Source organism: Achroia grisella, unplaced genomic scaffold, assembly GCF_030625045.1.
Source record: "Achroia grisella isolate CSIRO2021 unplaced genomic scaffold, CSIRO_AGI_Agris_v1 utg1086, whole genome shotgun sequence".
Taxonomy (NCBI): Eukaryota; Metazoa; Arthropoda; class Insecta; order Lepidoptera; family Pyralidae; genus Achroia; species Achroia grisella.
Window position 1 is genome coordinate 2,302,715 of NW_026712572.1, and position 27,029 is coordinate 2,329,743.

Sequence of the window (27,029 nt, forward strand, 5' to 3'; positions counted from 1 at the left end):
TAAAGACGATATTTATCTGTTAAATTAAATAGATTCTTAGTCAATTAAAAAAAACATAATTTACTGCTTAGTTACTCAAACAACGAGCAACATTGACTTATTAAAAAACTAGAAGTACCGACAGTAATTCCATAAAATATTGTAGGCGACGATACGTTATCAAAATATAGTATCTTTTTTTTAAATTAATTTTATTATTATATGTATCGTGTATATTTATATACATAAATATACACGATACGTTCGTTCTTTGTCATTTTTTAATAAATACATATGAGGGTGTGCACAATGTAATTAATATAAATCTACCCGTTTTCTACACAATATTGTAGTCGGATTCAGACGATCGCGGTGACGCTCGGTGTCACATATAAAATAAGTGACTGTGCTCTTAGTTTGCGAAAATAAGTCGAATGTGTTTTAGTTCCATCCTTTACAGGCCCTACTATATGACTCAACCGAAGACATCTATATAATTGTTATGTCACTAAAATAATAACACGAAAATTTGGTAATTTTTTTATTAACATCCAATGAACAAACAAAATAATAAATGCAAATAATTTATAGTTATTCATACAAACATTCATACGTTAAATTGAGACAATGGTTGAAACAACACCGTTTCAGTATTAACAAGCGAACGATTGTTTATGGTCATCCATATTATAAATGCAAAATTTTCTGTCTGTCAGTTTGTTATCTATTCACCCTTTTCAAGCAATTTGATGAATTTTAGTATACAGATAGATTGGATACTAGTAAAGTATGGCCCGAAAACAAAACTGGGAGGGGTGACAGTTATTTTTGAACTGTCGTGTTTAATATACATTATTTATGACGTATAGTTAACCGGGTTTTAATAAGAATAATTTCTTGTTAGACCCTCGGGTCTTAAAACGTCGAGAAAGGTAAAGTCCATAATTTACCATGAACTTATTGTTGTTAAGACCAATGATTGATTGAAAATGATGAAAATTTATACTGTGAATGTATAATAATTTGACGTAAATATGATCTTTATTGAAAAATAGACTATTCGATGTACTAATACTATGCAAAAACTAGACAAACTAGACAAATTCGCGGGTATCGACTGTGTTCTATATATTTACAAAGAAATAAATCTGTTTGTAGTTACTTTTATTCTAAAACCTATTTATTATATTACAAACTTTTCTTCTAAAACTTATAAAAAATGTTTAAGCAAATAAACTATCTATTTATCAGTTCTTTCTAGTTTGGAACTAGATGGCGCTGTAGTGTCCTAATTTTTTTTCTATTATAATAAATTAAAGCTATATTTTAGCAGCTTTAATGGCGGCCTTATGCTCCTCGAGCCGCGTCCACTTCTCGCTGACCCGCCACAACCACTGAGCTGTCTCGAAATCTTGTGCTTCTTTAGATGGTTCAGATTTCTTCATGTCTCTACAATTTGTATTTTTATTATTCGTTAATGTTTTTAAAAATTAAGGCTGCTGATATACAGTCGATCAGAACGTTAATAGCAGTTGGGCAACCTGACTGTATATCATCAGCCTAAGTAGTACAATAGCACTGGACGACAACTATAAGATGTTACCATATTATAATGCATGAATGTTATAGATAGATGATTAGATAAGATGATAGTTCTTATCATTATAATTATTAGTACTTAGTAATAAAATATTTAACACTAATATTTTCTGTATGTCAATTGGTCTTTGTTTATGTATTACCTACTGAAAAAGTTCATTGATCTTTATACATCAAAGCATTGTAACTGAAGCAGCAATAGCTGTTTTTAAAGGCCAATTTACATAAAACAGAATATTTATACTTTTTAAGATTTTTTATGAATAAAAAAATGAATATTTCCAGTATTTGTATAAAAAAAATACGTCATTAGTGACACGAAATCACATAATTATTGAAATAATAATAATAATAATCCACCCTGTAGGAGAAAAAGTAAATTGGTAGCACCCTATATAATAATGACAATAAAACATACACATAATGGTCCCCAGCGGAGTCTGCCATGCTGGGGTCTAATGCCGCGTGCAGTATAACCTGGGACCCAATCTTGGGCGTCTTCATCACCGGCCAAAACATAGGGTACACGATGAACCTGGTGATGCTTTTCATCATCGCCAGGTGTCTGGTAATGTCGGTGTCCGTGAACCCGGGGTCCACTGCTGCTACGGTCACGCCTGTGTCTGGTTTTTAAGATTATTTTTTACAATTTATACATATAAATAAAACTGGGAGTGTCTGTTTGTAATATTAAAATAACTGTTTTTTATTACATACATATGAATATAAATACGGTACATACACCAGAATATTTTTTTTACAATTTTTGTCTGTATGTTTGTCTGTTTGTTTCGGCTAATCTCTCCCTGTAATGGCTGGACCGATTTTGACGAGACTTATTGGCAGGTAGCTAATGCAATAAGGAGTAACTTAGGCTACTTTTATTATAGAAAAATAAAGTAATGTTCAAAATCCCACGCGGGCGAAGTCGCGGGTATAGCTAGTCATACATAATATGGGCTCCAGATATGGGCGTGAAGATCTCAGAGTTTGTATGGTGTGAGTTAAATGCTCTCTTATAAAAACATTTTTATTTTGTGAATTAAACAAAACCAACTTTATGTAGACCAAATTACACTCGCGGACGGCCGCCCGCTCAGTATTTTATAAATATCTCAACGGTACTAAAAGGATAAGTCCCCTTCGATCGATTCCCTGTACAATTCAAACGGGGATCGAAAAAACGACGGCATGAGCCGTGTTTTGAATCACTAGCTATTCTACTCTAGCGGTGTCCTCAGACTAAAGTTGTATCGGTCAGGCGGGAGTTGGCCTTCAGCAGCTCCATAAGTCCTTCCTTTGATTTGGAGTGCCATCTGCACTCACCCTCTATCGTCCAGTGAAGCTGTAAAGGCCAGCTGCGGCCAACAGCATTAGGAATTAAATGTACGTGAAGATACTGTGAGTACAGTTTGCCGAGATGAATATAGAGCGAGTTCCAACAGTAGCAACAAACGAAGACGTGTGAAGGTAGACGCATATGTCTGCCCATAAAAAGATTTTTTTCCATCTACCCACTGCTCTTCAATTTACCCGTGATACTAGCGGTTGAAACACTGCCGAAATATCGGTATCTCAATAAATATAAAACGTGGTAAGATCCCGTGATTTTTACTAATTATACATATAAACAGTTCCCGTGGTACTCCTGTCCATTTTTTTTTTAATCTCTTTAAAACAGTATCAGTAACGAATGTCTGACGTCTGTCGCAGCGACCGGAAGTGAAAAGGCGTATGCGCGCGCCAGCTGTATTTTTTCAAATGCGTTTCAATCTTATTTCGTTTTAAATAAGGACTAAATTGGTTAAAAATGAGTCACGGTTTCGCGGGCACAGATCTGTGACAAGACGGCAATACGGTTTAGGAAGGGTGGACAGATCTGTGTCAAAACGTCCGAAGGGTTAAGCTGCCAATATGTCGGTAATTTTGCAGATATCTCTGAATATTCTATTTCTATTCTGTGCATTCTATTTCTATTCTGTGCATTCTATTTCTATTCTGTGCATTCTATTTCTATTCTGTGCCGCCTCTAAATACTTTTCCATGTTGCACTCATCCCAGATTATTAAATAGCAATCGCGTAAAATCTTTGCTTAGGGGCCGTTCAAGTATTACGTAAGCACTATGAGAGGGGGGGGGGGGGGGTCTGGGCTTTGCTTATTTTGGATGACATGGGGGTAGGGGAGTCTGGATGATTATTGCGTCATCGGTAGGTATTTACTTTTTTACACGAATGGCATGGGGGAGGGGTAAGCTTATTTTTGCTGACAAGGGGGATGGGGATAAATAATTGTAATAAATCTGCTTACGCAATACTTGAACGGCCCCGTAATCATATTTTATAGAGATACCAGACAAGGTATACAACCTCTCCCTTATTTTGAAGTCGGTTTATATATAACTAGCTGAGCCCGTGACTTCGGTCACGTTATCAAAAACACTTATTGCGATAATTTTCCCCGTTTTTGCAACATTTTTAATGATGCTTCGCTTCTATTGGTTGTAGCGTAATGTTATAGTAGTTAGCTTAAAGCCTTCCTCGACAAATGGACCATCCAACAACAAAAAGAATTGTTCAATTCGAACCAGTAGTTCCTGAGATTAGCGCGTTCAAACAAACAAACTCTTCAGCTTTATAATCATCATTATTACATAGTATAAAACAAAGTCGCTGTCGCTGTCTGTCCGTCCCTATGTATGCTTAAATCTTTAAAACTACGCAACGGATTTCGCACCTGTTTTTTTTAACAGATAAAATGATTCAAGAGGAATGTTTATATGTATAATACATGTACACCCGTGCGAAGTCGGGGCGGGTAGCTAGTATTAGTATAGATTGTGTAAATCTCTACAATACGTTACCTAGCATTCTGCGTCCGAGTTCTCTCGCGAACAGCACGTTAGCGAGTTTGCTCTGCGCGTACGCGGTCGCGGGTGTGTACTCCGTACTCATGTTGAGGTCGGCCTTGTGTATCTCACCACGACGGTGGGCACCACACGTCACCACCACCACCCGGCTCGGCGTCGATGCCTGCGGACATTATCCATAAATAGAAATAGATATAATTTTTATTCAAACATAATATAAGCACTTTTGAATAGTCACATTTTTGTTATTCTACCGAACATTTTTTTTTTTTTTTATACTACTATGGTGGCAAACAAGCATACGGCCCATCTGATGGTAAATGGTTACCGTAGCCTATGGACGCCTGAAGCACCAGGGGTGTCACGTGCGCGTTGCCGACCCTTAAGAAACCTTAATATACCCTTCTTGAAAAACCCCAAGCTGTAGTCTCGTGAGAAAACCTCGGCAGGAAGTTCATTCCACAATCTAAGTGTACGCGGGAGGAAGCTCCTCTGAAACCGCACTGTCCGAGACCACTTAGGTTCCAGCGTGTGGGAATGAATTCCCTGTCGATGGCGAGCGGTGCGATGGTGAAAGGTGGCCGTAGGCATCATGTCGAACAATTCCTCAGAACACAGTCCGTTGTATAATCGGTAGAACACACAAAGCGAAGCGAAGTCTCGCCTCAAACTAAGTGGCTCGATACCGTCAGAGAGATTGGGATCATCGACAATTCTCATAGCACGTCTCTGAACCGAGTCAAAAGGACCGAGCTGGTATCCAGGTGCTCCTGCCCAAAGATGAGAGCAGTACTCCATGTGCGGCCGAACTTGAGACTTATATAAGAGGAGTCTCTGGTCCGCAGTGAAGTACCGCTTCGCTCTATTGAGCACACCGAGTTTTTTGGATGCCAGCTTAACCTTTTCTTCGAGGTGACTACGGAACTCAACTGTGCTAGAGATGTCGATACCGAGAATCCCAATACTCTTAGAGATGGTAATGGACGTGTTCTGGAATTGCGGAGCCACAGCAAAAGGGGTTTTCTTAGCGGTGAACGCGCAGGCTTGTGTCTTGGTAGGGTTGAATTGAACTAAGTTCAGTCGCCCCCAATCGGAGACTCTGGTAAGAGTGCTCTCGATTTCAGACACAAGCTGTTCGCGGTTTGCCTCCACAACGGAAAGAGGGATATTAGCACGGCCCGTGTAAAATGCGTCCCCAGTACTGTCATCCGCATAACAATGAATGTTAACTGTAGTTAACAAATCATTGATATGCAGCAAAAACAGTGTCGGGGAGAGAACGGAGCCTTGCGGGACGCCAGCGTTAATGTCCATGCTATCGGAGCAACTACCGTCGACTACGGTTTTGATGCATCTGCCAGACAAAAAACTAGCGACCCATTTGCATAATCCCTCTGGTATACCGTACGAAGGCAATTTCCATAGAAGACCTTGATGCCAAACCCGATCGAATGCCTTCGCCATGTCAAGGCTGACTGCCAATGCCTCACCTTTACTCTCGATGGCAAGAGCCCAACGGTGTGTGAGATACACTAAAAGATCACCAGTTGAGCGATTATGGCGAAAGCCATATTGACGATCGCTCAATAGATCGTGATCCTCTAGGTATCCCAGGAGCTGTGTGTTAATTACACGCTCCATCACCTTGGAGAGTAGAGATGCGATAGCGATAGGCCTGTAGTTCGATGGGTTTGATCTGTCGCCCTTTTTTGGCACAGGGTGCACAAGGGTGGTCTTCCATGAAGACGGAAATTGCCCAGAGGAGTACGAAAGCGCGAAAAGGCGCGTGAGTACGGGACACAACTCCGGAGCACACTTCTTTAACACCAATGCCGGTATGCCGTCTGGCCCATCCGACTTGTGGACGTCAAGAGACAGTAACTCTCGCCGGACACGCCGTTGCGTTACGGATATTTCCGGCATAGAGTTACCACACCATGGGATGGTAGTAGGTATGGTGTCCCCGGCGTCCAAAGTCGAATTTGAGGCAAAAAGAGCGCACAACAAATCGGCCTTCTCTTTTGCACTGATTGCCAAGTTATCATCCGGCTTCCGTAGTGGTGGTAAGGACGACTGACTAAAGTTACCTTCGGCAGCTTTGGCAAGCGACCAAAAGGCACGACTTCCAGAAGGATGTCGTGCTAGTCGTTCACCAATTTTACTGACGAAGTCGAATTTGGCTCTAGCAATTACTCTCTTACTAAACCTGGATGCAGCATTTAAATTCCGCCTTGCATCAGATACGTCAACATCACTGTTGGAACGAGCCGTGGTCCAAGCCAGATAAGCAGTTTGTTTAGCCTGTCTGGCTTCTCTGCATGACCTATTAAACCACGGTCGCTTTTTCGCCCCTGAAGAAACAAGCAGATTTGGAATAAAACATTCCATACCCGCAAGTATGACTTCAGTAACGGCGGCTGTACAGGTATCGACGTCTTCTGATGAACATTCGGAATGCTGACTCATCACAATAATATAAATAATCTCAAACAATTCCCACAGCGCCATCTAGTCCTATAATCCTAACGTAAGCAGAGCTTGTGTTTTGGGTACTGGACAACTGACATTTTGTTGTAAATACATCCATAATATACATAGAAAACACTCAGTCCGATACAAACATACACACTCATGAATACAAATGTTTGCACCGTGCGAGGCTTTACCATGATGGTTTCCAGCGGTAAACGCGTGGCGGTCAACCTGGCCCGGTACATTGCTAGCAATGTACACATTCCTGGTGGACATTTTATCACCTTGGGTTACGTTACTGATATTTTAATAGAGATCCCAAATCTTCCTAGTAATTAATACAGCCAATGTTATAGTGTAGCATTCTAACAATGTAAGAATTTTTTAAATTCACACAGTAATAATAATAATAATAATAATCCCAGGACAATTCACACAGCGCCATCTAGACCCAAGTTAAGCTAACTAAAGCTTGTGTTATGGGTCCTAGACAACTGATACAAATACATAGATATTTTTTTTTTCGTAAATACATACATATTATACATAGAAAATACCCAGACCGATACAAACAATCATACTCATGAATACAAATGTTTGTGCCGTGCGAGGAATCGAACCCGCGACCATCAGTCGTAAAGCGGTAGACTGGACCGCTAGACCACCGAGGTCGTCGTAGTTATTGAGTAGTTATTGAGTTTATTCGTTACAAACACACAAAATACAAATCAATCCTCTATATATTTGGGAGTGACAGTATAGTAATTTAGACTTGATTGGACAGGACGAGCAAGAAGAGTTGTGAAGTTGAGTAACGGAAAGAGATCTTGAAGTTCTCTTTACGACCTAGTCGAATCACAAGTCTATTTCTGCTTGGAGTCTTTCTCTCTCCCACGCGATGGACCTGCCGCTAGTGTATGGAACGCCATGGTGAGTTTTTTTTTTAATATAAATGTATGGTAAATAATCTGACAGCCCTGATAGTAACCGTCAGTATGGACAGCATTCCGGATATCACGTTATCACGACACCTGTGATACCTCTCATGCGGCCTCGGGTCGTCTAGCGGTTAGAACAGCCTTACTTCCGATGCCCGCGGGTTCCAATCCTCGTACAGACAAAAATTTAATTAATGAATATGAATGTTTGTAAACTTCTGGGTGTTTTCTATGTATATTATGTATTTACAAAAAATATGTATTTATATATTTATTTCAGTTGTTCCGCAAGGTAATGCTTAGTAGTTATTTTTTTACCTTTATTGTGTCCAGCAGTAGGTTTGTGAGTAGGAAGTGTCCCATGTGATTGACACCCAGTTGGGTCTCGAAGCCGTCTGCTGTGACACTCTTTGGGGTTTCCATCACTGCCGCGTTGTTTACAAGCACGTGGAGGTGCGGCTCCTCGGATTTGAACCTGATAACCGAAATGTTACTTTTGTATGATCTTTTTACGAAACGGACTGTATAAAAGACTTTCACTAATGATAGGAAGGAACTGAATTACAATTCAACTATTTTTTTAATATTGTTGCTCATATTAATAACCACAGACAACTATAATTTAACCTTTTTTTTTTTAAGATCATCTGAAAATTATTTTATAGGACTCTAGTCAATTGCGCTGATAAGATTAGTCTTTTCAAAGAATAATGATGTTATAAATCCTTACTCCCTACTAATATTATAAATGCGAAAGTAACTCTGTCTGTCTGTCTATCTCGCTTTCACGCCAAACTACTGAACTAATTTAAATGAAATTTGGTACACAGGTAGTTTGGACCCTAAGAAAGGATATAAGCTACTTTTGAATGCGAAAAAAGGGTTGTCAAGGGTTGAAAGTGGGGATGAAAGATTGTATGGAAGAATCGTCATTTTTGAAGCTAAATGCTTGAAACTTGTTTTTGATGCTGTTGATTAAATATGACATTCAAAGTTTGTAAAAATTTTAACTCTTAAGGGGATAAAATATCATATATGCTATAATTTAAAAAGATATTATGTCTATCTCGCTTTCACGCCAAACTACTGAACTAATTTAAATGAAATTTGGCACACAGATATTCTGGGCCCTGAGAAAGGACATAAGCTACTTTTGAATGCGAAAAAAGGGTTGTCAAGGGTTGAAAGTGGGGATGAAAGATTGTATGGAAGAATCGTCATTTTTGAAGCTAAATGCTTGAAACTTGTTTTTGATGCTGTTGATTAAATATGACATTCAAAGTTTGTAAAAATTTTAACCCTTAAGGGGTATATAAAATATCATATATACTATAATTTAAAAAGAAATTAAATAAATTGGCGATATATAATGATAAGTGTGATGCAGACGAAGTCGCGCGGGTCAGCTAGTACATTTTTTTTTTTTATTGGATTGTTTGGGCTATTGTGAGATGTGTAGCACCTGTAGCACTGCGACCTACATAGATCTATCGTGCTCGCCCTTTTCAGAGTTCGCTACCTAGACCCGTCAGGGACAAGAATTGAAGGATATTCTTAGGATCGATCGGTTTTATCTCCTCAGGAAAGAGTGTAAACTTTCCAAAGGAGATATTTCGTTTATGCATGAGTGGGCTGCAGCTAGTACCTTATAGACTAACATATATATGCAATAATAATATGAATATAAATCGTCTCTGTAGTCTTTGCACTGAGGACGGCAATCTGCCACCGTAGCGCCTTGGCAAAATTTTTGAATTATTCTATATTAGCATATGGATACATGAAATAGAAGAGACATAGTTAAGTTAACTCGCTCAAGCACATGAGTAGAAACAAGAGCTCTCTCTTAAATCTATACCCACTATCTCTATCTCACCTCTCGACGAACTGCCTCACGGAGGCCAAAGAGCCGAGGTCGCAGGGTCGGCAGTACACGTACTTGTTGCCAGTCTCCAGCACCATGTCGCGACGCACACTCTCGCACTTCTCCATGTTGCGGCAAGCCATAAACACCTGCATTGTGGAATATATTAGCTGCACTTTACACATACGCTCTTTCATGCAGAAAATAATGTAAATGTAGACAAAGACATCGAGAAGGACCGCGCGCGCGAACACAAGCACCTGACTATATGGGCTATTGTCACGTGGTTGTGTATGCGCGCGATAACAACCCAACAAAATAAAATATTCTAGTATAAAAATGCGTGCTCCCCGCCCGCAGCTCGCGAGCGCCGATACCGCTGCATGTGGAAGCAGCGCTAACAAAATCCTCGGTGCAACCACAGCGTCGAGATTTTGTCGCCGTCGTCGCTAGCAAACCGACTGCTTCAGTACAGCGGCGTGTGCCAAAAACGGCACTGAACATTGACCCTACGTGTGCTGCCACTGGTAACCGCGACGATGATGGCTTCGTCGTGGTACAAAAGAAGAGGCGCACAAACAGGGTCAATAGGAATCATTGTGGCACTGCACTCACTGGGCCCAACTTTCTGCTGCGTGCTGCTACACCGACCACGACAATGTACCTGTCCCGTCTACATTACGCCACTAAGAGTAACCTGACATTGAGGGTGACGCAGCTGAAGTCGAGTCACAACGCGAGTTTCAAAGCGTTTGTGGCTCTGGTCCCAACCAACTTGCTATCCACCTTCATGAAAGAGGGCTACTGGCCGGCGCTACTGTGGCAGATTGCCGTCTTCAGTGCCGTGATCACACAGACAATATCGTTGTATTGGTTTTTAAATATTATATTATATGTATGTTAGTCTATAAGGTATTTATAATATGGCGTAGTTGCCTGAAATAAATGAATAAATAAAAAGATAGAAAGCTAAATATACCTTAGCGCCTCTCCATGCGAACTCCCAGGCCGCTTCCCGACCTATACCATTGTTGGCCCCCGTCACCACCACAGTGAGGTTGTCCGCGCGTACGTTCCTATCATACGGTGACCCCCCGTACATATCTCTGAGGAAGACGAGTCAAATCAAGTCAATCAAAAGAACTTAAACCACATATCTCTGAGGAAGAAGTACAACATGTACAACAATTATTTAAAAAGAATACCAGCTGAGTTTCTTGTCAGTTCTTCTCATCTCGAAATCATTCCGAACTGACGGTAGATTTGACATATCATATGAGTCTGTAATAGACCTACATGAATAAAAAAAAATTTATTTGACGAGTCAAATCAAGTCAATCAAAAGAACCTAAGTAGTCTCGGATAGTGCGGTTTCAGAGGAGTTTCCTCCCGCGTACACTTAGATTGTGGGATGAACTACCTGCCGAGGTTTTCTCACGATATTACAGCATGGGGTGTTTCAAGAAGGGTATATTAAGGGTCGGCAACGCGCATGTTACACCCCTGGTGTTTCAGGCGTTCATAGACTACGGTAACCATTTACCATCCGATGGGCTGTATGCTTGTTTGCCACCATCGTACTATAAAAATATCTAATAAAAATGGGACATTTTAGACGCGTATGAACGTCATGTTTTTGTATACATATTTCTTCCCTACCTTGTTAAAATATTACGATAGTTCTCCAACGTATTTTAAATCCTAGTTAAGTCATTTTGAGGGCGTCATTACATAAATGTTTTCTACATCGATTTAGACCACAAGGGTATTCAGTTCGAATCTGGCTAAATGTAACAAAATATACACACAACCAAAAACACATTTTTTTATAAATACATGCTGGCCATGAATGCTGTTGACCGAAGCTGTCCTTTGTAGCTTCAAAGTCTCCAATTTCGATACGAATGCATGTATTTAAAAAATAATTAAGTATTCATAGAACAAGCTTGGAACTAGATGGACTGTGTGGATTCTGTAGGGTTCTGATTATTAATAGTTAAATAAGCTAACAATGTCTTTGACCACTGCCATTCATGACGGCCGAGACCATCAGAAGTAAGGCGGTGTGTCCGCCTTCGGTGTGTCTCGGGTTCGATCCTCTCACGATGTGAACATTTGTATTCACATGGTTATTTGTATCGGTCTGGGTGTTTTCTATGTATATTATGCACAACTCCTATTTTCTTAGTGTTATTAATTTATATGGCAAAACATTTGCCGGGCCATCTAGTTATCTATACATATAAATAAAGTTGGAGTGTCTGTTTGTAATATTGAAATAACCGTTTTTTACTACACGCATATGAATATGAATACGGTACATACACCAAAATAATATTTTTTACAATTTTTGTCTGTCTGTCGGTTTGTTCCGACTAATCTCTGAAATGGCTAGACCGATTTTTACGGGACTTATTGGCAGGTAGCTGATGTAATAAGCAGTTACTTAGGCTACATTTATTTTAGAAAAATAAAGTTAAATTCCACGCGGACGAGGTCGCGTGTACAGCTAGTTATATATATATATATATATATGTACTCACTTGACTATACACAAAGCGCCTGCGCCGGCCACTACAGCGCTGACTATCGTCACAGGTAAATTAGGAATCCACATCTCTGTAACAATGGCAAAAAATATATAAAAAATATATAAATATATAAAAATTAGGTACGTGTCACGTTTGTCCGTGATGGACTCCTAAACTACTGAACTACTGATTGCAAATTTGATTTGCACATGTGCAATTTGATCCAACTTGAAAGATAGGATCAATTTATAGTCGCAATATTATTTTATTCAAGAACCTTAGCCACAGCAAGGCGCAGGTCCGCTAGTGTAGGTATATATATGTAGATATAGACGGCGTCGGCGATCCAGCAGTTTAGCATACCGCCTTACTCCCGATGGTCGCGGATTCGATTACTCGCACGGTAAACATTTGTATTTGTTGTCTATGTATAATATGTATTTTCGAAAAAAAATACATATCTATTTATATCAGTTATCTACTACCCATAATACAAGATTTAGCTAGCTTAACTTGCGTTCAGATAACGCATTCATGAGTATGATTGTATCAGTCTGGATGTTTTCTGTGTATAGTAAGTTAAAGAGTAAGTTTCACGTAAAAGTTTGTTTGTTTTATTACAATCGGTTTACAAACAATAAATATATAAACCATTTATGCTGAATATTACAGGATACGATGGTGGGATCAACTAGTGTCATATAATTACGACAGCAGGTGGAGAATGGAATTTTTAGTAATGTAGAACCCATTGCTAGCAATGTACCATGTCAAGTTGAACTTCACCTATACGCGTTTTCCCCTGGAAACCGAGATAATTTCAATTTCCTGGTGAGTTTGCCACGAGGGGCTGAGCTGATCTTATGCTCATCATCTTCCACTGCTGCTCCAGCAGCATAAACCGTTAGCGCAGGCGTGTGCACTATTCCAATATCACAATTAGGGTAGTAATGTGGACTGATGATCTTATTGCTAGTGATGTACCATGTCAGGTAGACGCGGTTCACCCTGGAAACCATCGTTATAAATTCTTGGTGAATTTGTCACGATGGGCTAACTGACATGACCTTATGCACATCTTATCATCCTCCACTGGTGCCCCGCCAGCGTAAACCGTTAGCGGAGTCGGGTACACCACTCCAATATCAAATTAAAGGGTGGACCATTCCAATATCACCAATTAAAAAGATTAAAACAACAATTATTCTCTGCACCACCTATGGTTGCCTGGTAGAAAATGCCTCACGGTGTTAAGTCCGCCAAATGTACTTTACTATATATTACTAGCTGTCCCGGCAAACGTTGTTTTGCCTTAAAATAAAAAAAAAATTGTGGTGGACTACCCCTAACATTTATGGGGATGAAAAATAGATGTTGCCCGATTCTCAGACCTACTCAATACGCTCACAAAATTTCATGAGAATCGGTCAAGCCGTTTCGGAGGAGTATGGGAACGAACAATGTGACACGAGAATTTTATATATAAGATATTGTGTGTATGGTACACAGTCACCTAGATACATCAAAATAATAATTGCATTTAATAATGCCTAGTAAGACAAATTCAATATTGTCTACTAGGCACTGCTGTGTCTAAACTGTGTCACCCCACCTTACATTTTCCTATTGTCATTTAGTATATAAGATCATTATTTCTATGTACATATTGTCAGTTTATTATCATCTGTAATATACATCGTCTCGACCAACAACATAGGAACACTCACCCGCAACAGTGTGCATTAAAGTTAAATATATAAAACAAAAAAAAATTAAAACAACAAATTAATTTTCTTATTAATTTATTTCTCTTATTATAAGGCTAGTTTGTGGTGTCGTTAAATGCGTATATTACAGTGCTGCCAACTAAACAAGTATGCAATAACCAGTTGTTAACATACCAGAAATATGTAATAGTAAGCTTACCAATAGTAATATTAATTTAATTATAATGTATAGCATTACTGACTTGAGGAATAGCATTCACGAAACAAATATATATATTATTAACACTTATATATTTATTATTTTCTTTATTTATCAATTATTACATCTTAATATCTATTATTAAATAACACCGCCTTAATATCTGTATTATTGCGGCAGTTAACTGGTAGTTCTCAACCAACCCGTGCTGCTATCAGGCATAAAGGTATACAATTTTATTTGCAAAAGAATAAATAAAATAATTGATCTTAAGTTAGATTAAGTTGTTACAAGAAGTCAAATGGTTATCATCCTTCGAAACAGCTCGGCCGGATTTTTATCAATTTTGTATATTGACGTTGATGTCATTAAGAACAATATATTATTATATATTAAATAAATAAGTAGTGCAAATAAAGACAAAAATTATGTAGTGAAATACCATAATTTTTATCATTAAACAAAAATATTATAATAATAAAAAAATAATACAATACATCCAAAAAACACGTACAAGCTAGACGGGCGTTTGTCTAGCATAAATAAAAAATAATACATCTTATTAAGCCACAATTGTATATAAGTTTTGAATAATTTTCGTAAACAATATGTGATTGTATAGCAAACACGTACACGTAGCACGTACGTTTTTTGGATGTATTGTATGGGTTTTTATTTTATTATAATATTTCTTAAACTTAAACAATACCTACACAAACCAAACAATATTTTAATTGCATATAACAAAAATCGTTTCGTGAATGTATTCAAAATTTCACTTGATGCATAAATCTATTTTATTACAATAATAGGAACATGAAATTTAAAATAAGCTCACCAGTAAATCAATTAATTGTAGACATATTTCATTCCTGATCAAAAATATATGAGATCTGCCTGAGGGCGCCATTTTAACAAATCAAATTGACAAAATGGCCGATAAAGAATGGAATAATTAAATAAAGAGCGCCCATATCGCAGAAATAGGAAAGTATACGAGAAATAATAATATTAATAAATAAACCTGGACAATTAATACAGCGCCATCTAGTCCCTAGAAAGTTGATATGGTAAGAAAATAACGAGATAACTGCGAACAAGGATGAATGGAAGGGAAAAACATTACAGCGATCCCAAATAAATGGGACAAGGAAGAAGCAGACGATGGAAGAGAGAGAGAGAGATCAGATTATGTTATTCTTACACTGTTTAAAATACTTACTTAATTCCAGAATGACATAGGATATACTATTAATATATGTATATACACTAACAAAGTTATGATAATGCCACAAATAAATAAATTTCTACAAGTTGGCGTCGTCTCATATATTTTTGTCTAGACTATATTACATATTTCTGGCAAACCTCATAACAATATGTAAAACATTAATACTATTTCAGTCTGCCTGAACGGAAGAATTGAACTTTGTATAACGACAAACATTGTACGCACTACTACAACTAGACTGCAGTGGAGTGAAATATGTACAAAAATATTCGTTCTCCTTATTTCAAAATATATTATCTGATATTTCAATTAAAAACACACTTTTAGACTTTTACTATTGTTACATATATTTAATGTATTACTTATTCAATTTGATATAAAAAAAAAATTATAGTGATGGATCGTTCTAGAATTTCTATCGACGTGTATCTATTTCGACTAGGGAACCAAGCGTGTAATTAATTTAAAACATTATTACACATTACCTATAGTCTAAAATTATTTGTACCCAATGGATATTATGATAAAAGGCAGTAAGGTACACTAAGTGACAAATGGGACCCTCAGGCCCCTAACTATATAACGGTGTTAGTAACAAGTCTCACTTGAAACAAGTTAATATGTGTTATCGATATTTTTTTAACCACTAGCAAACCTGGCCACGCTTAGCTGTGGCTAACAGTTTCTTTATATATAAAAATAATTTGCAATAAAATAATATTGCGACTATAAATTGAGATGTAAGCTATCCTATCTTTCAACTTGGATCAAATTGCACATGTGCAAATAATTTGAGAATTGCAGATTGAGGCCGTTTTATAGTTTGCTATTGTAACGGGTATATACGTAATTACAAAATTGTAGATTTACTTTCGTACTACGTAGGTGTCAAACAAGAATACGGTCCGTCTGATGGTAAACGGTTACCGCAGTCTATGAACTCCTGAAACCGACATTAAATCATTTACAAATGAGAATTGTTAGTAACTATGTCACGCAATTAAGCTTCTGGCACTACTATCATGAAAAAAAAATGGCATAGAACAAAAAAACCATCAGTCATAAGATCTGATATATAACTCACTATCTCAACTTTATTTTTGCAAGTCGAAAACATAATTGATTTTGTCCTGAAGTTCAAGTTTATGGTTTTTACTTATGAGAAGATTCACTGCCATCTGCTATTTTTAAGTCATTTTCATCCGAGACTACTGCTATTCCCCATCGTATAAGCACCCACAGTGCTTCAAGTTTTCTCTTTAAAACAATGGTTCATTCAGCATCGATTTATTTTTCTGTTCCTAGGCATTTGTACATGATTATGTCCCAAGCATTGTTTTAGTATTTTTATATACTAAAATGCTATATTACTACGACCAACAAAAAAGATTGAAGTCAAATTGAAACCATTCCTTTTACATGTTGGTGAAAACACTGATTAATGAAAAATCTAGGATAAACTGCAAATTTAGTCCAGATTTGAATAATGTGAGGGAAAGAGGTTATTGTTAGTCTTAGATCCTTAAGTGTATACTTTATTAGTCAGAATTCGATTCTTGGAGAGGTATTCTCGACCCCAAATTTCACAATTTCATTGCCGTAATAGTATATAAATGCATGTAAAGTTATTCTTGGAAGTCATCGAAATAAATACAATTAGCTATACAAAATACTGCGGTTAGGCTGATTCGCGTGAAAAAGTTTTCGTTAATTATTGTTAATTATAGCACTTAATTATTAATATATCTACTATTTTAAAATTGACAGAATCATTATTATAATTATTCGTATGAATTTATATAAGTGTATACAGATAATTAGACATTTTTACTATGGCAATTTATATAAATAGGTTATTTTTTAAACTTTTGTGTTTAATATACATTATAAATATTATTAACCGGGTCTTAACACGAACTAAATCAATGGCAAATAAAGGTAAACCTCTCTCGACGTATCGACTAGGTTGCACTAGCCGTGGTCACGAACTGACTGGAGTAACAGCGATGTCAATGTAGATAGGTGACAGCAGTTGTTTTATCTACTGTCACTAGATTATACAACGAAAGTTCGCGACACACAGCCCTGTATGAATACCATGAGTCCATCGAGAGATTATCTATACATATAAATAAAATTGGAGTGTCTGTTTGTAATATTGAAATAACATGCATATGAATGTAAATACTGTACATACATCAAAATAACATTTTTTACAATTTATGTCTGTCTGTCTGTTTTTTTCCGGCTAATCTCTGAAATGGCTGTACCGATTTTGACGGGAAATTTTTTGGCAGATAGCTGATGTAATAAGAAGTAAATTAGACTACTTTTATTTTAGAAAAATAAAGTTAAATTCCACGCGGACGAACTCGCGTGTACAGCTAGTAAATAAACAAATTTAGTTGTAAAATGTTTCGTTTTCTCACAATTTCCTAGAGTTGTCCTTGCTTCGTATGATGTGCTAATTGTCGTTTATATAAATTCATACATTTATAAGTACTTAGAAGTTAATATTACATTCTAGAGATCACTATTCAACGTTCAACGGAAGTAAATAAATGCTAACAATACTTTAAAAAAATTGTTACAATATTACGTATTCAGGTTAGGTGATTGGTTGTATGAATTGAGGTGTTAAAATAGCCACTAAGCTAATGTGATTCACTAAATAACTAAAAAATAATCGATAACGACTTATAATACACGATTAGTCGTAAATAGTTGTTTATGGAATTCGAAACCTTTGTTTTAGTTACTCAATATATTTGAAGTACTAAAAATACCATAGATTATAATATAAGCAGTGTCTGTTCCTAGGGGCCATCATAAGTTACGTCAGATCTTTGTCATTCATTGGTATGATGTATTATATGTACAACCCCCAACCTTGATATTGGCAAAATCATCGTAATTTCGATGGAGCCATAGAATAAAAAAGTAATTTGAATGGCAGACACGCTGACACCTCACCTGATGGTAAGTGGTCATCGTCAGCGTGCACGAGCAGCGCTATGGATGGTAAGTGGTCCGTCTCCTATATAGGTACATGAACAGCGAGGTCATGCTTCTATCAAGTGACGGCCGTGATATAGTAATAAATAAGTCTGGACAATTAACATAGCGCCATCTAGTCCCACGGTACGCAGAGCTTATGTTATGGGTACTAGACAACTAATATAAGTACTTCGATATTTTTTTTGTAAATACATACATAGAAAACAGCCAGGCCGAACTCATGAATACAAATGTTTGGACCGTGCGAGGAATCGAACCCGCGACCATCGTAAGTAAAGCAGTGCTAAACCGCTAGACTACCAAGGCCGTCATAATAATGTTACAAGAAATCTTATTGAAACTGAACCATTTTCACCATGAAATAAAGTGCATATTTGAAAATCTATTTTGTACGTTAATAATATAGTAAATTGATCATGTAACCTGGCCTGTATGAAGCTTTTAAAAACTAATTTCATTTTGAGGTATATTTGTTTAATTTCATGAATATTATCTCTGAATTTCAGTGAACTCTTTACAACTAACCGTGTATATATATTTAACAGTACATAATGATATATTTTATGATTCCATCTGGAAATTATGGCGGTTAACAAGATTTCTATTGGATTAATTGCAGTTAAATTACAATAAGATACCGAAGGATATACTGAAATTACTTCTAAATAAAGTTTAAATCATATATATTGAGCAAAGCCTACTTTAATTACTCACTAAACGATTACTTGAATGAGAAACATATAACGCATGGCAATAGTAGTTCATGCACGGGATTCTCATTTAATGTTAGACAGAGTCACCTATATAAATATACAATGTAAATAAACTGCCTTTTTAAAAAATGAATTACAGTTAAGTTTCTGGCCAGTTCTCAATTGAATCTATTTACTGAATTGGATGGTAGGGAAAAAATGTTAAGACAAAAAGTAACGTTCGTAAGTGGCTAAAATGTGCTACATGAATAAATTATTATTTAATTGCGCTTATTGCGCTCCGATTTTTCTTGAAGAAATAATTCAGCGACGGTATTAATTGCAACCTCAATTAATCCAATTGAAAATCACCGCTATTCTAATTACATTAAAAAGTAAATTCCAATGGCTGTCATAGGATATCTGTTTAAGCTTTTATTGCTCCCACACTAGTTGAATTTATTATATATATAATACAATATATAAATTTATACAATTTGTATTTAATTATATCACTTTATTTTGTGTGGGAGCAACTGGCTGGAAACATATTTTATGTAACCAATTAAATGTTAATAATTAAAAAACAAATGCATTCGAGTTTCAAAGAGATTCAAAATTAGAACAGCCATTATGTATAATCTATACAATAACACCCATATCACATGTGCTCACTAAGTACTGGTGCACTTCCTTAACGTAATTTATACACAATTAATAAAAAACCAATTCCTTCATTTTAGTACATATGTAGCATTTTAAAACAAGTACAATTTAAACATTTAAAAAATCCTCGACATTAAAAAGTTGGTGTTAATTCTCTTTATCATTTAGATGAGTGGATGCTCTTCCAATGATTGAACAAATATTTTGGAAAAGTTGGAAATATAAAAGAAAAATGGTTTTGTCATTAGTCATTATACCCCTCTTTTTTCGTCGAGGATTAAATGAACAAGAAAATGCACTTATACAAAAATATATTATAAAATAATTTGCAATATAATTTGTAATATATCCTCCTATCCTTAGAACAACAGCATGAAAAAAATATATTTAATATAATAAACAGACTTAATATAATTTGTATAGTACGTATAATATAATATAATAACATGGCAAGAAATCAATTCACAAGCAAATCCTGTTGTTAACAATGAACTAATAATTGATGTGTTTAAAAATCTTTAACTTTATTATTATATACATAAATGTTATTTGTAATTGCTCCCTTAGGTTAAATCTACAAGTTTTGTGATACTATAATATATATAATTTATTGAAATTGAATTTGTATTCAATTTATTACTTATTCATTATTAAGTATAATATTTAAAATGAGTGCAGCTTTTTCATAAAACATAATTCCAATTTTAAAACTACATAATTATTAGATTCAATACAATACATAATTCTTGGGGTTGCCATATTAAAAAAGAGATCTAATAAAGAGAAAATAACATGTACGGTGTTATAAAGAATGTGCAGTATAAAAGGGCTTGTGTCTTACATACGAGAGTAGGTATATAATATTATCTACCTAGTAAAGCGTAAATTATTATTGTATCATAGAATTTGAGCTCTGTCCTGAAATATGTTTATAATGAGCTTAATTTAACATTCACTAAATGCACTTCAAAATGTACTAACTAATGAGCAATCCGTATTATGGTATCTATGAAACGTGCATTTGAAAAATATATTGTTTTAATGCATTTAAAAATACACGTTTAGCAGTACTGACAAAATACATTCATATATGCGTTAGAAGGCATTTTAAAATGCATTTGTATGAATGTAAGGGTTGTGACACATTGCATGTGATGGAGTGTTCTGAACACTCGGATATGTGCTGTACCTTAAGCTCAGGTAAGCGTAGGATATGACTTTAAACTTGACTAGTACAGTTGAAATCACAACAAGTTAAGATTAACTCGGCTTAGTGTTCAGTGTGGTGGTACTTTTTGACTTAGAGTCGTGTGGTGGAAGAGGTCTAGCTATTCCCACCCTTACTACCCCTCTTGGTGCACCCTTTAGTGCCTGCACAGCTTGATCTAATGTGGCATTCTTAATACTAACTCCATTAACAGACATCACTCTATCTCCTGGGGAGATATCACCATTTTTCTCAGCAACTCCTCCAGGCACTAAGCTTCGCACGACAATTACTGTCCCCTGTGGGTCAATAGGATCCTGGTAGTCCAATATGGAGAAACCGAGACCCTGATCAGCTTTGATAAGCTGTACAATATCTTCTCTACTTTGCCACATGGCTAGACCTGATACACATTCAAGAGAACGTGATTTCCTTGAGTGACCAGAGTGGTTTGTTAATGTAGCTGTACTAGAGGTGTTAATAGAAGTGTCCGATTGGGCTTTGACAAGTGTAGTCAAGTTGTTCAGGCTGCCAGATATGATTTTTCTAGCTTCAAATCCTTCTCTATCTGGTGCTAGGTTAATTAGCGGTCGAGGACCACTTTCTGTGCTGCTCCGAGCACAAACTAGTCTCACACGATTTGGAAGATGCTTTAGAATATTCACCACCTCTGTATGAGTAAGCCCATGCAACCGATACTCATTCGCTTCTAATAATTCATCCCCAGCAGTAAATGTGCCTTGTTGACCTACAGGGCCCTCTGGAAGCACAGACCGAATGTAATGATGAGGTCTCACCTCTTGACCACCTTCTACATCAACTGTACCCTCTAAACTAATGCCAAGCCCTTCTAGCTTATGCACCTCAGCAATGATTATTTGCTTCTCTGTTCCAATTTCACTTTCCCACTTCTTTGTTACTTCTTCTTCTGTTACAGCTAAAATTTCATCAAATCTCCTGTCTAATTCCTCTTGAGTGGGCTCATCCACTTCTCCATCTCCAACTTCTAACACACTAGAGTCTATTGTAGTATTGGATTCAGCTTCAGGTTCTATTTCAGTAACACTGTTATCAGCTTGGGAAGGCACTGGGAACCAGGAGAGAGTTGTGGTAGATGATGTTGGAGATGCAGGTTTCTCCTCATTGAATATAGCTAATTGGAGATGTTCATACTTAGGTCCTCGTAGGTATCTTTCTAACACTAAATGAACTGATATGCCTGTATTTCTTAGGATCTCCACAGCCTGAGGGTTGCTCTTCTCAGCTAATGATACACCATCCACCTCTATTATCCTGTCGTTTATTCTAATCTTACCGCTCTGTTCAGCGCTGCTACCTTCAATAATACTCTTAACAAATATTCCAGACAATTCCTCTTTCTCACAAACATAACCAGCAACTGTTATACCAAGGCCATAGACATTCTTATTCAAATTTACATTAACTATTTCCACCTCGGGCAGTGGTGGCAACTCCACCGGTACTGTTATGGTAATAGTTGGCGACACTGCAGGTGCAACAATTGGATACTCAGGTATCTGTTGAGGGTTGTCTCCGACCACACTCACAGCTGCGGCTACAACATTTTCAGCATCACCATTCTCCCCATTAATGTATTCAGTGTAACACTGAGATATATCATATACAGCACCATATCCACTCTCAATTAGATGTCTGTCGAGGAGTTCAGGGTCAGCGAGGATCTTGGTGGGCACGAGAGCTGTACCAGGTATGGGGGCGCGTAGCGTGGCGGCGGGGTCGGCGGGACGCGCCACCAGCAACCTGACAGCGGGCCCGGCCTGCCGCAGCACGGCCGCCACCTGCTCAGACGTGAATCCTCGTAAGTTCACCGACCCGATCTGCAGGACGTGGTCGCCGCTCTGTAGCCGTCCGTCCTTGTCCGCCGTTCCACCCGGCAACACGTACTTGATTACAACGCCAGTACTCCGCCCGCCTACTAGGTTGAAGCCCAGTCCGTTCCCGTCATTAGTGAGCTCTACAACTTCAACCTGTGCCCACTCAGTACTCAGCACCATCGCGCTCCTCACCATGCCCGACGTTACGTGATGCACAGAACGCGACTAGCGCCGAGGTTAGGGCGCTCCGACACACTCATTTCGACTTTATAATAGACGAATTTAATACAAAACACGCGTACGGACCTATACAGCTGAATTTTGTGTTCGCTCAACGATAAATTATGTAAAATAAAATATAAAAATGACATTTACATACTTGCTGAACGGAGACAGCGAGAATGTGACCAGCTCCCAGGAAGTGTGACCAGTGAATAAAATTTGATGAAAATAAAAAAATATTTACTAAAGTCGCAAATTTTAAATTCTTAACATTATAATTATTATTGAATACAAATTATTATGTTATTACTTAATAAAAAGTTAATTGTTGACATTATATATTGCTAAGTTTCATGAGTTGAGACAAATTCTCAACTCATGAAACTTAGCAATAGTCACAATAATAATTACTTTTAGATTTAATCGAAAAAATATGAAATAACTTGTGATCTAGTTTGTTTTCTAAAAATAATTTAATAAAACCTTGATGGAGGGGTTATTATCATATTTTAAAATTCACTTTGGCGGTGGTCGTAAAAAAGTTTTCGATTACCTCTTTCTATTATAAAACAACGGGAACGCACTTATTATTTATAATCTGTGTTACACCAGTTAATTGATTTAGTGGATACTAGATGGCGCTGGCGACATGGAAATTAAAAGTTGCTGCTAATCAACACTAGATGGCGGTAGCTGTTATGATTTTGTGTGTTTGGAATACATATTATCTGTTTCATTATTGAGAAAATTTACTCAGATGCTCACTATTTGTCATGTAAATATGCCCGAGAATTCTATACCTTCGTTTATTAATAATACACCTATATGCCATAGATATTCTGTACAAAATCGCTTGCTAGATTCAAACTGTTTTATGTAATGTAATGGCCTTATCTATTATTCATGCTACATTCTGGTTTGAAGGGTTGGATATTAACGGAAATATCGTGATATTATAATAATACATGGTAATCTTTTTTTATAATTTGTTTTGACCACGATGTCACGTCTACTTAGAATATGTAGCATTCCTGCTCGTCATCAGAAGAGGCGTCTACTTTGTGTTTGAGATTTCGTTATTAAATAAATACCTTTATTATGAATACCTACTGTATAATTTTTGTTTTAAGATTGCGTATACCTCGACATACAAAGGCAATTTTTACAAAGGTAGTGTAGATAGATATCTAATAATAATTTAGATGATACCTTTATAACTGTCATCTTAGATGGGATAGCCAGAGACATTGTAAACAAATCGTTTTTTTGTGGGTAGCTGTGAAACACAACAGACGTAAAATTACACCTCTCTGTTTTAAATTTATTTATTAATTATTTAAAAGAAAAAGTTTTAATTACTATTTACATGAATTTGTAAATCTAATCTATTATCTACCTGCTGTGATAATTTTCCTTTCATTCTTCACTTCAAATCATTTCAAATGGACACACTGCACACTACAATGGCGGGTATGATGGAGCACTTTAATAAGACTATGGCTGAGTTCCAAAACCAGCTGAAGGCAAACAACACACCAGCTACAGTGCCTTCGCTTGAATCTGACTTTGTTACTTTCCGGAGCTTTATAACAACTGCACTCACTAGTCTTCAGAAGCAAGTGGAAATAATTGCCCGCCAACAAGAACAGATGGAGATGCGTAGTAGACGCAAAATGTTGTTGCTGCATGGAGTGCCAGAGTCACAACGGGAATCTGTAGCCCAGGTGGTAGCGAAGGTCGTCATAGACAGGCTGGACATTGGAGACTTCACTACAGGACATATCTCTCGGTGTCACCGTCTTGGTCGTACATTGAAAGACAAGCCTCGCCCGATAGTTGTGAAGTTCCGTGACTTAGACATCAGGAATGAGGTATGGTATGCCAAAACTAAACTTAAGGGCAGCGGGATCACCATGTCAGAATTTCTGACTGCGGCCAGACACAGTGTATTCATGGCAGCTCGACAACACTTTGGCATCAAAAACTGTTGGTCGCATGACGGTTTCATCGTCGTCGCTGATGGGGATGGTACAAGGCATCGCATAAGTTGTTCTGGTGAGCTGAGCAAGCTAATTAGCTCATTGCCGGCCTCAACAGTCCAGTCTGCATCGACCCCAGTCATTGCCAAAGACCCTGCCGTTACTACGATTCGATCAAAACGCCATAGAAAGTAGAATTGTTTGTTATTATTGTATGTCGAGTATTTCTTTATTACTGATTCACTGTAGTATATACTTTTTCAATTTAGTTTTACCTCAGAAACTCATAATTATTACGCTACCTACGAATTAATTTTGTTTTTCTTTTATATGTAAACATGTCAATAAGTAAAATATTAAAATCCTTATGTCTAATCAAAACTGTCAACTAAATGTCAAGTGTAGTGTCATTGTTTATCATGTCAAGTTTAAATGTCGTTGTCTGTGTTCATTAGTGTTGTCAGTACGTAAAATAATCACTTTAGAGACGTTCCGTTGCACGTTCATTGTTTTTTTTGTTTTGTTTATGCATATTAAAGGTTGAAAAAATTTAATATGTAAAAAATTAGAGATCTTTATGTGCAGGTAGATAATATTTTAAAAATTGTTAATTAATTTAAATTTTTTAAAAGTTATATTTATTTAGTTATTTGTTTATTATTTTTAATAATTAGTATATAAATATATGTTGGAAGAACATCACTCTTCATTTTCGAGTTCGACATCTAGTTATAATTCTACGTATAATGATTTTATTCCCCTTAATGAGACTTTAAATATTAACTTTGAGAATACTGTAAAAAATTTTAATGTGGTGCATATTAATGCTCAAAGCATTCCGGCCCATTTTCCTGATTTTCTAACATCTTTTAATGTCGAAAATTTACATGCTATCTTAATTTCAGAATCATGGTTAAAACCTTGTCTTCCATCTGTCTCCTATTCCTTGCCCGGTTTTAACCTGATTCGTAATGATCGTGTCAAGGGGGGTGGTGGTGGAGTTGCCATTTATCTTCGTGACTATATTTCTTATAAAATTATCCTCTCCTCTGATATATCCAACCCTTCTCTAGAACCAGAATTTCTTTTTATTAATGTTGATTTCTTGCACTCTAAAACTCTTTTAGGTGTTTTTTATAGTCCCTCATCTTCCATTGATTATTTCTCTTTCCTTGAAAACACCCTCGAAAATCTTATCCCCTCCTTTCATCACACTATTATTATGGGCGATTTCAACACATGTTTACTCAAAACTGACTACCGTGCTAACCGCCTTAGATCTCTTGCTGATTCCTGTAATCTGAATATTCTTCTACAGCCGACTCACTTCTTTCCAAACTGTAATCCTTCCCTATTAGATCTTCTGTTTGTCTCCTCCCTTAATCATGTTGCTAGGCATGGTCAGTGTCCTGCAGATGCGTTCTCCTACCACAATCTCATTTTTCTTTCTTACAAAATCCGTCCTCCTAAACCTAAACATAAAGTCTTAATGCGGCGTAGTTTTGGTGGCATTGATCAGGTTAGATTGCGTAACGATGCGTCTGCTGCGGACTGGGTGGCTATTCACAATGCAACATCAGTGGATGACCAAATTAGATTATTTAACTCGCTTTTATTGGAACTCTACGACCGACATGCTCCTGTTCGTGTATAAACATCTCCCTGCTCCGTGGTTGACAGATGAGATCAGGGCTCTGCAGGTTAAAAAAAATAAGGCCAAAGCGAAGTTCAGATCCAATCCTGAGAAATATCGTGAATATTACATTCAAGCAAGGAATCTCTGCAATAGGGCTTGTAGGCATGCTCAACGTCGCCACATTCACAAATCAGTAGAGAATGGTGATCCAGCCAAAGTCTGGAAATTTCTCAGAACATTGGGAGTTGGGAAAGCTCAAAATTTGACAAACTGCGATTTAGACTTCGAAAGCCTTAACAGGCACTTCTGTTCTTCCGTTGACTTTGACAACAATGATAAATTAAG

The 27,029-nt window shown here is 36.9% G+C and overlaps 3 protein-coding genes across 3 annotated transcripts; 1 reads left to right on the plus strand and 2 right to left on the minus strand.

The window, feature by feature from the left end:
• Nucleotides 1-1,081: 1,081 nt before the first annotated feature.
• On the minus strand, nucleotides 1,082-23,282 carry LOC131842721 (retinol dehydrogenase 13-like). The gene is made up of 8 exons (XM_059191289.1): nucleotides 23,227-23,282; nucleotides 12,264-12,339; nucleotides 10,700-10,826; nucleotides 9,733-9,869; nucleotides 8,175-8,331; nucleotides 4,441-4,609; nucleotides 1,997-2,201; nucleotides 1,082-1,428 (listed from the first exon to the last, which is right to left on the minus strand). The coding sequence occupies exons 2-8, from the start codon at nucleotides 12,335-12,337 to the stop codon at nucleotides 1,299-1,301; spliced, it is 999 nt and encodes a 332-aa protein (XP_059047272.1). The 5' UTR covers nucleotides 12,338-12,339; nucleotides 23,227-23,282; the 3' UTR covers nucleotides 1,082-1,298.
• Nucleotides 20,465-23,185, minus strand: LOC131842706 (patj homolog). Its single transcript, XM_059191288.1, has one exon. It carries the CDS (start codon nucleotides 23,040-23,042, stop codon nucleotides 21,045-21,047), a length of 1,998 nt encoding a protein of 665 aa, XP_059047271.1. The 5' UTR covers nucleotides 23,043-23,185; the 3' UTR covers nucleotides 20,465-21,044.
• Nucleotides 23,283-24,460: 1,178 nt separating the features above from the next.
• LOC131842942 (uncharacterized) lies at nucleotides 24,461-25,243 on the plus strand. Its single transcript, XM_059191518.1, has one exon. The coding sequence runs from the start codon at nucleotides 24,512-24,514 to the stop codon at nucleotides 25,241-25,243; it is 732 nt and encodes a 243-aa protein (XP_059047501.1). The 5' UTR covers nucleotides 24,461-24,511.
• The last annotated feature ends 1,786 nt before the right edge of the window (nucleotides 25,244-27,029 follow it).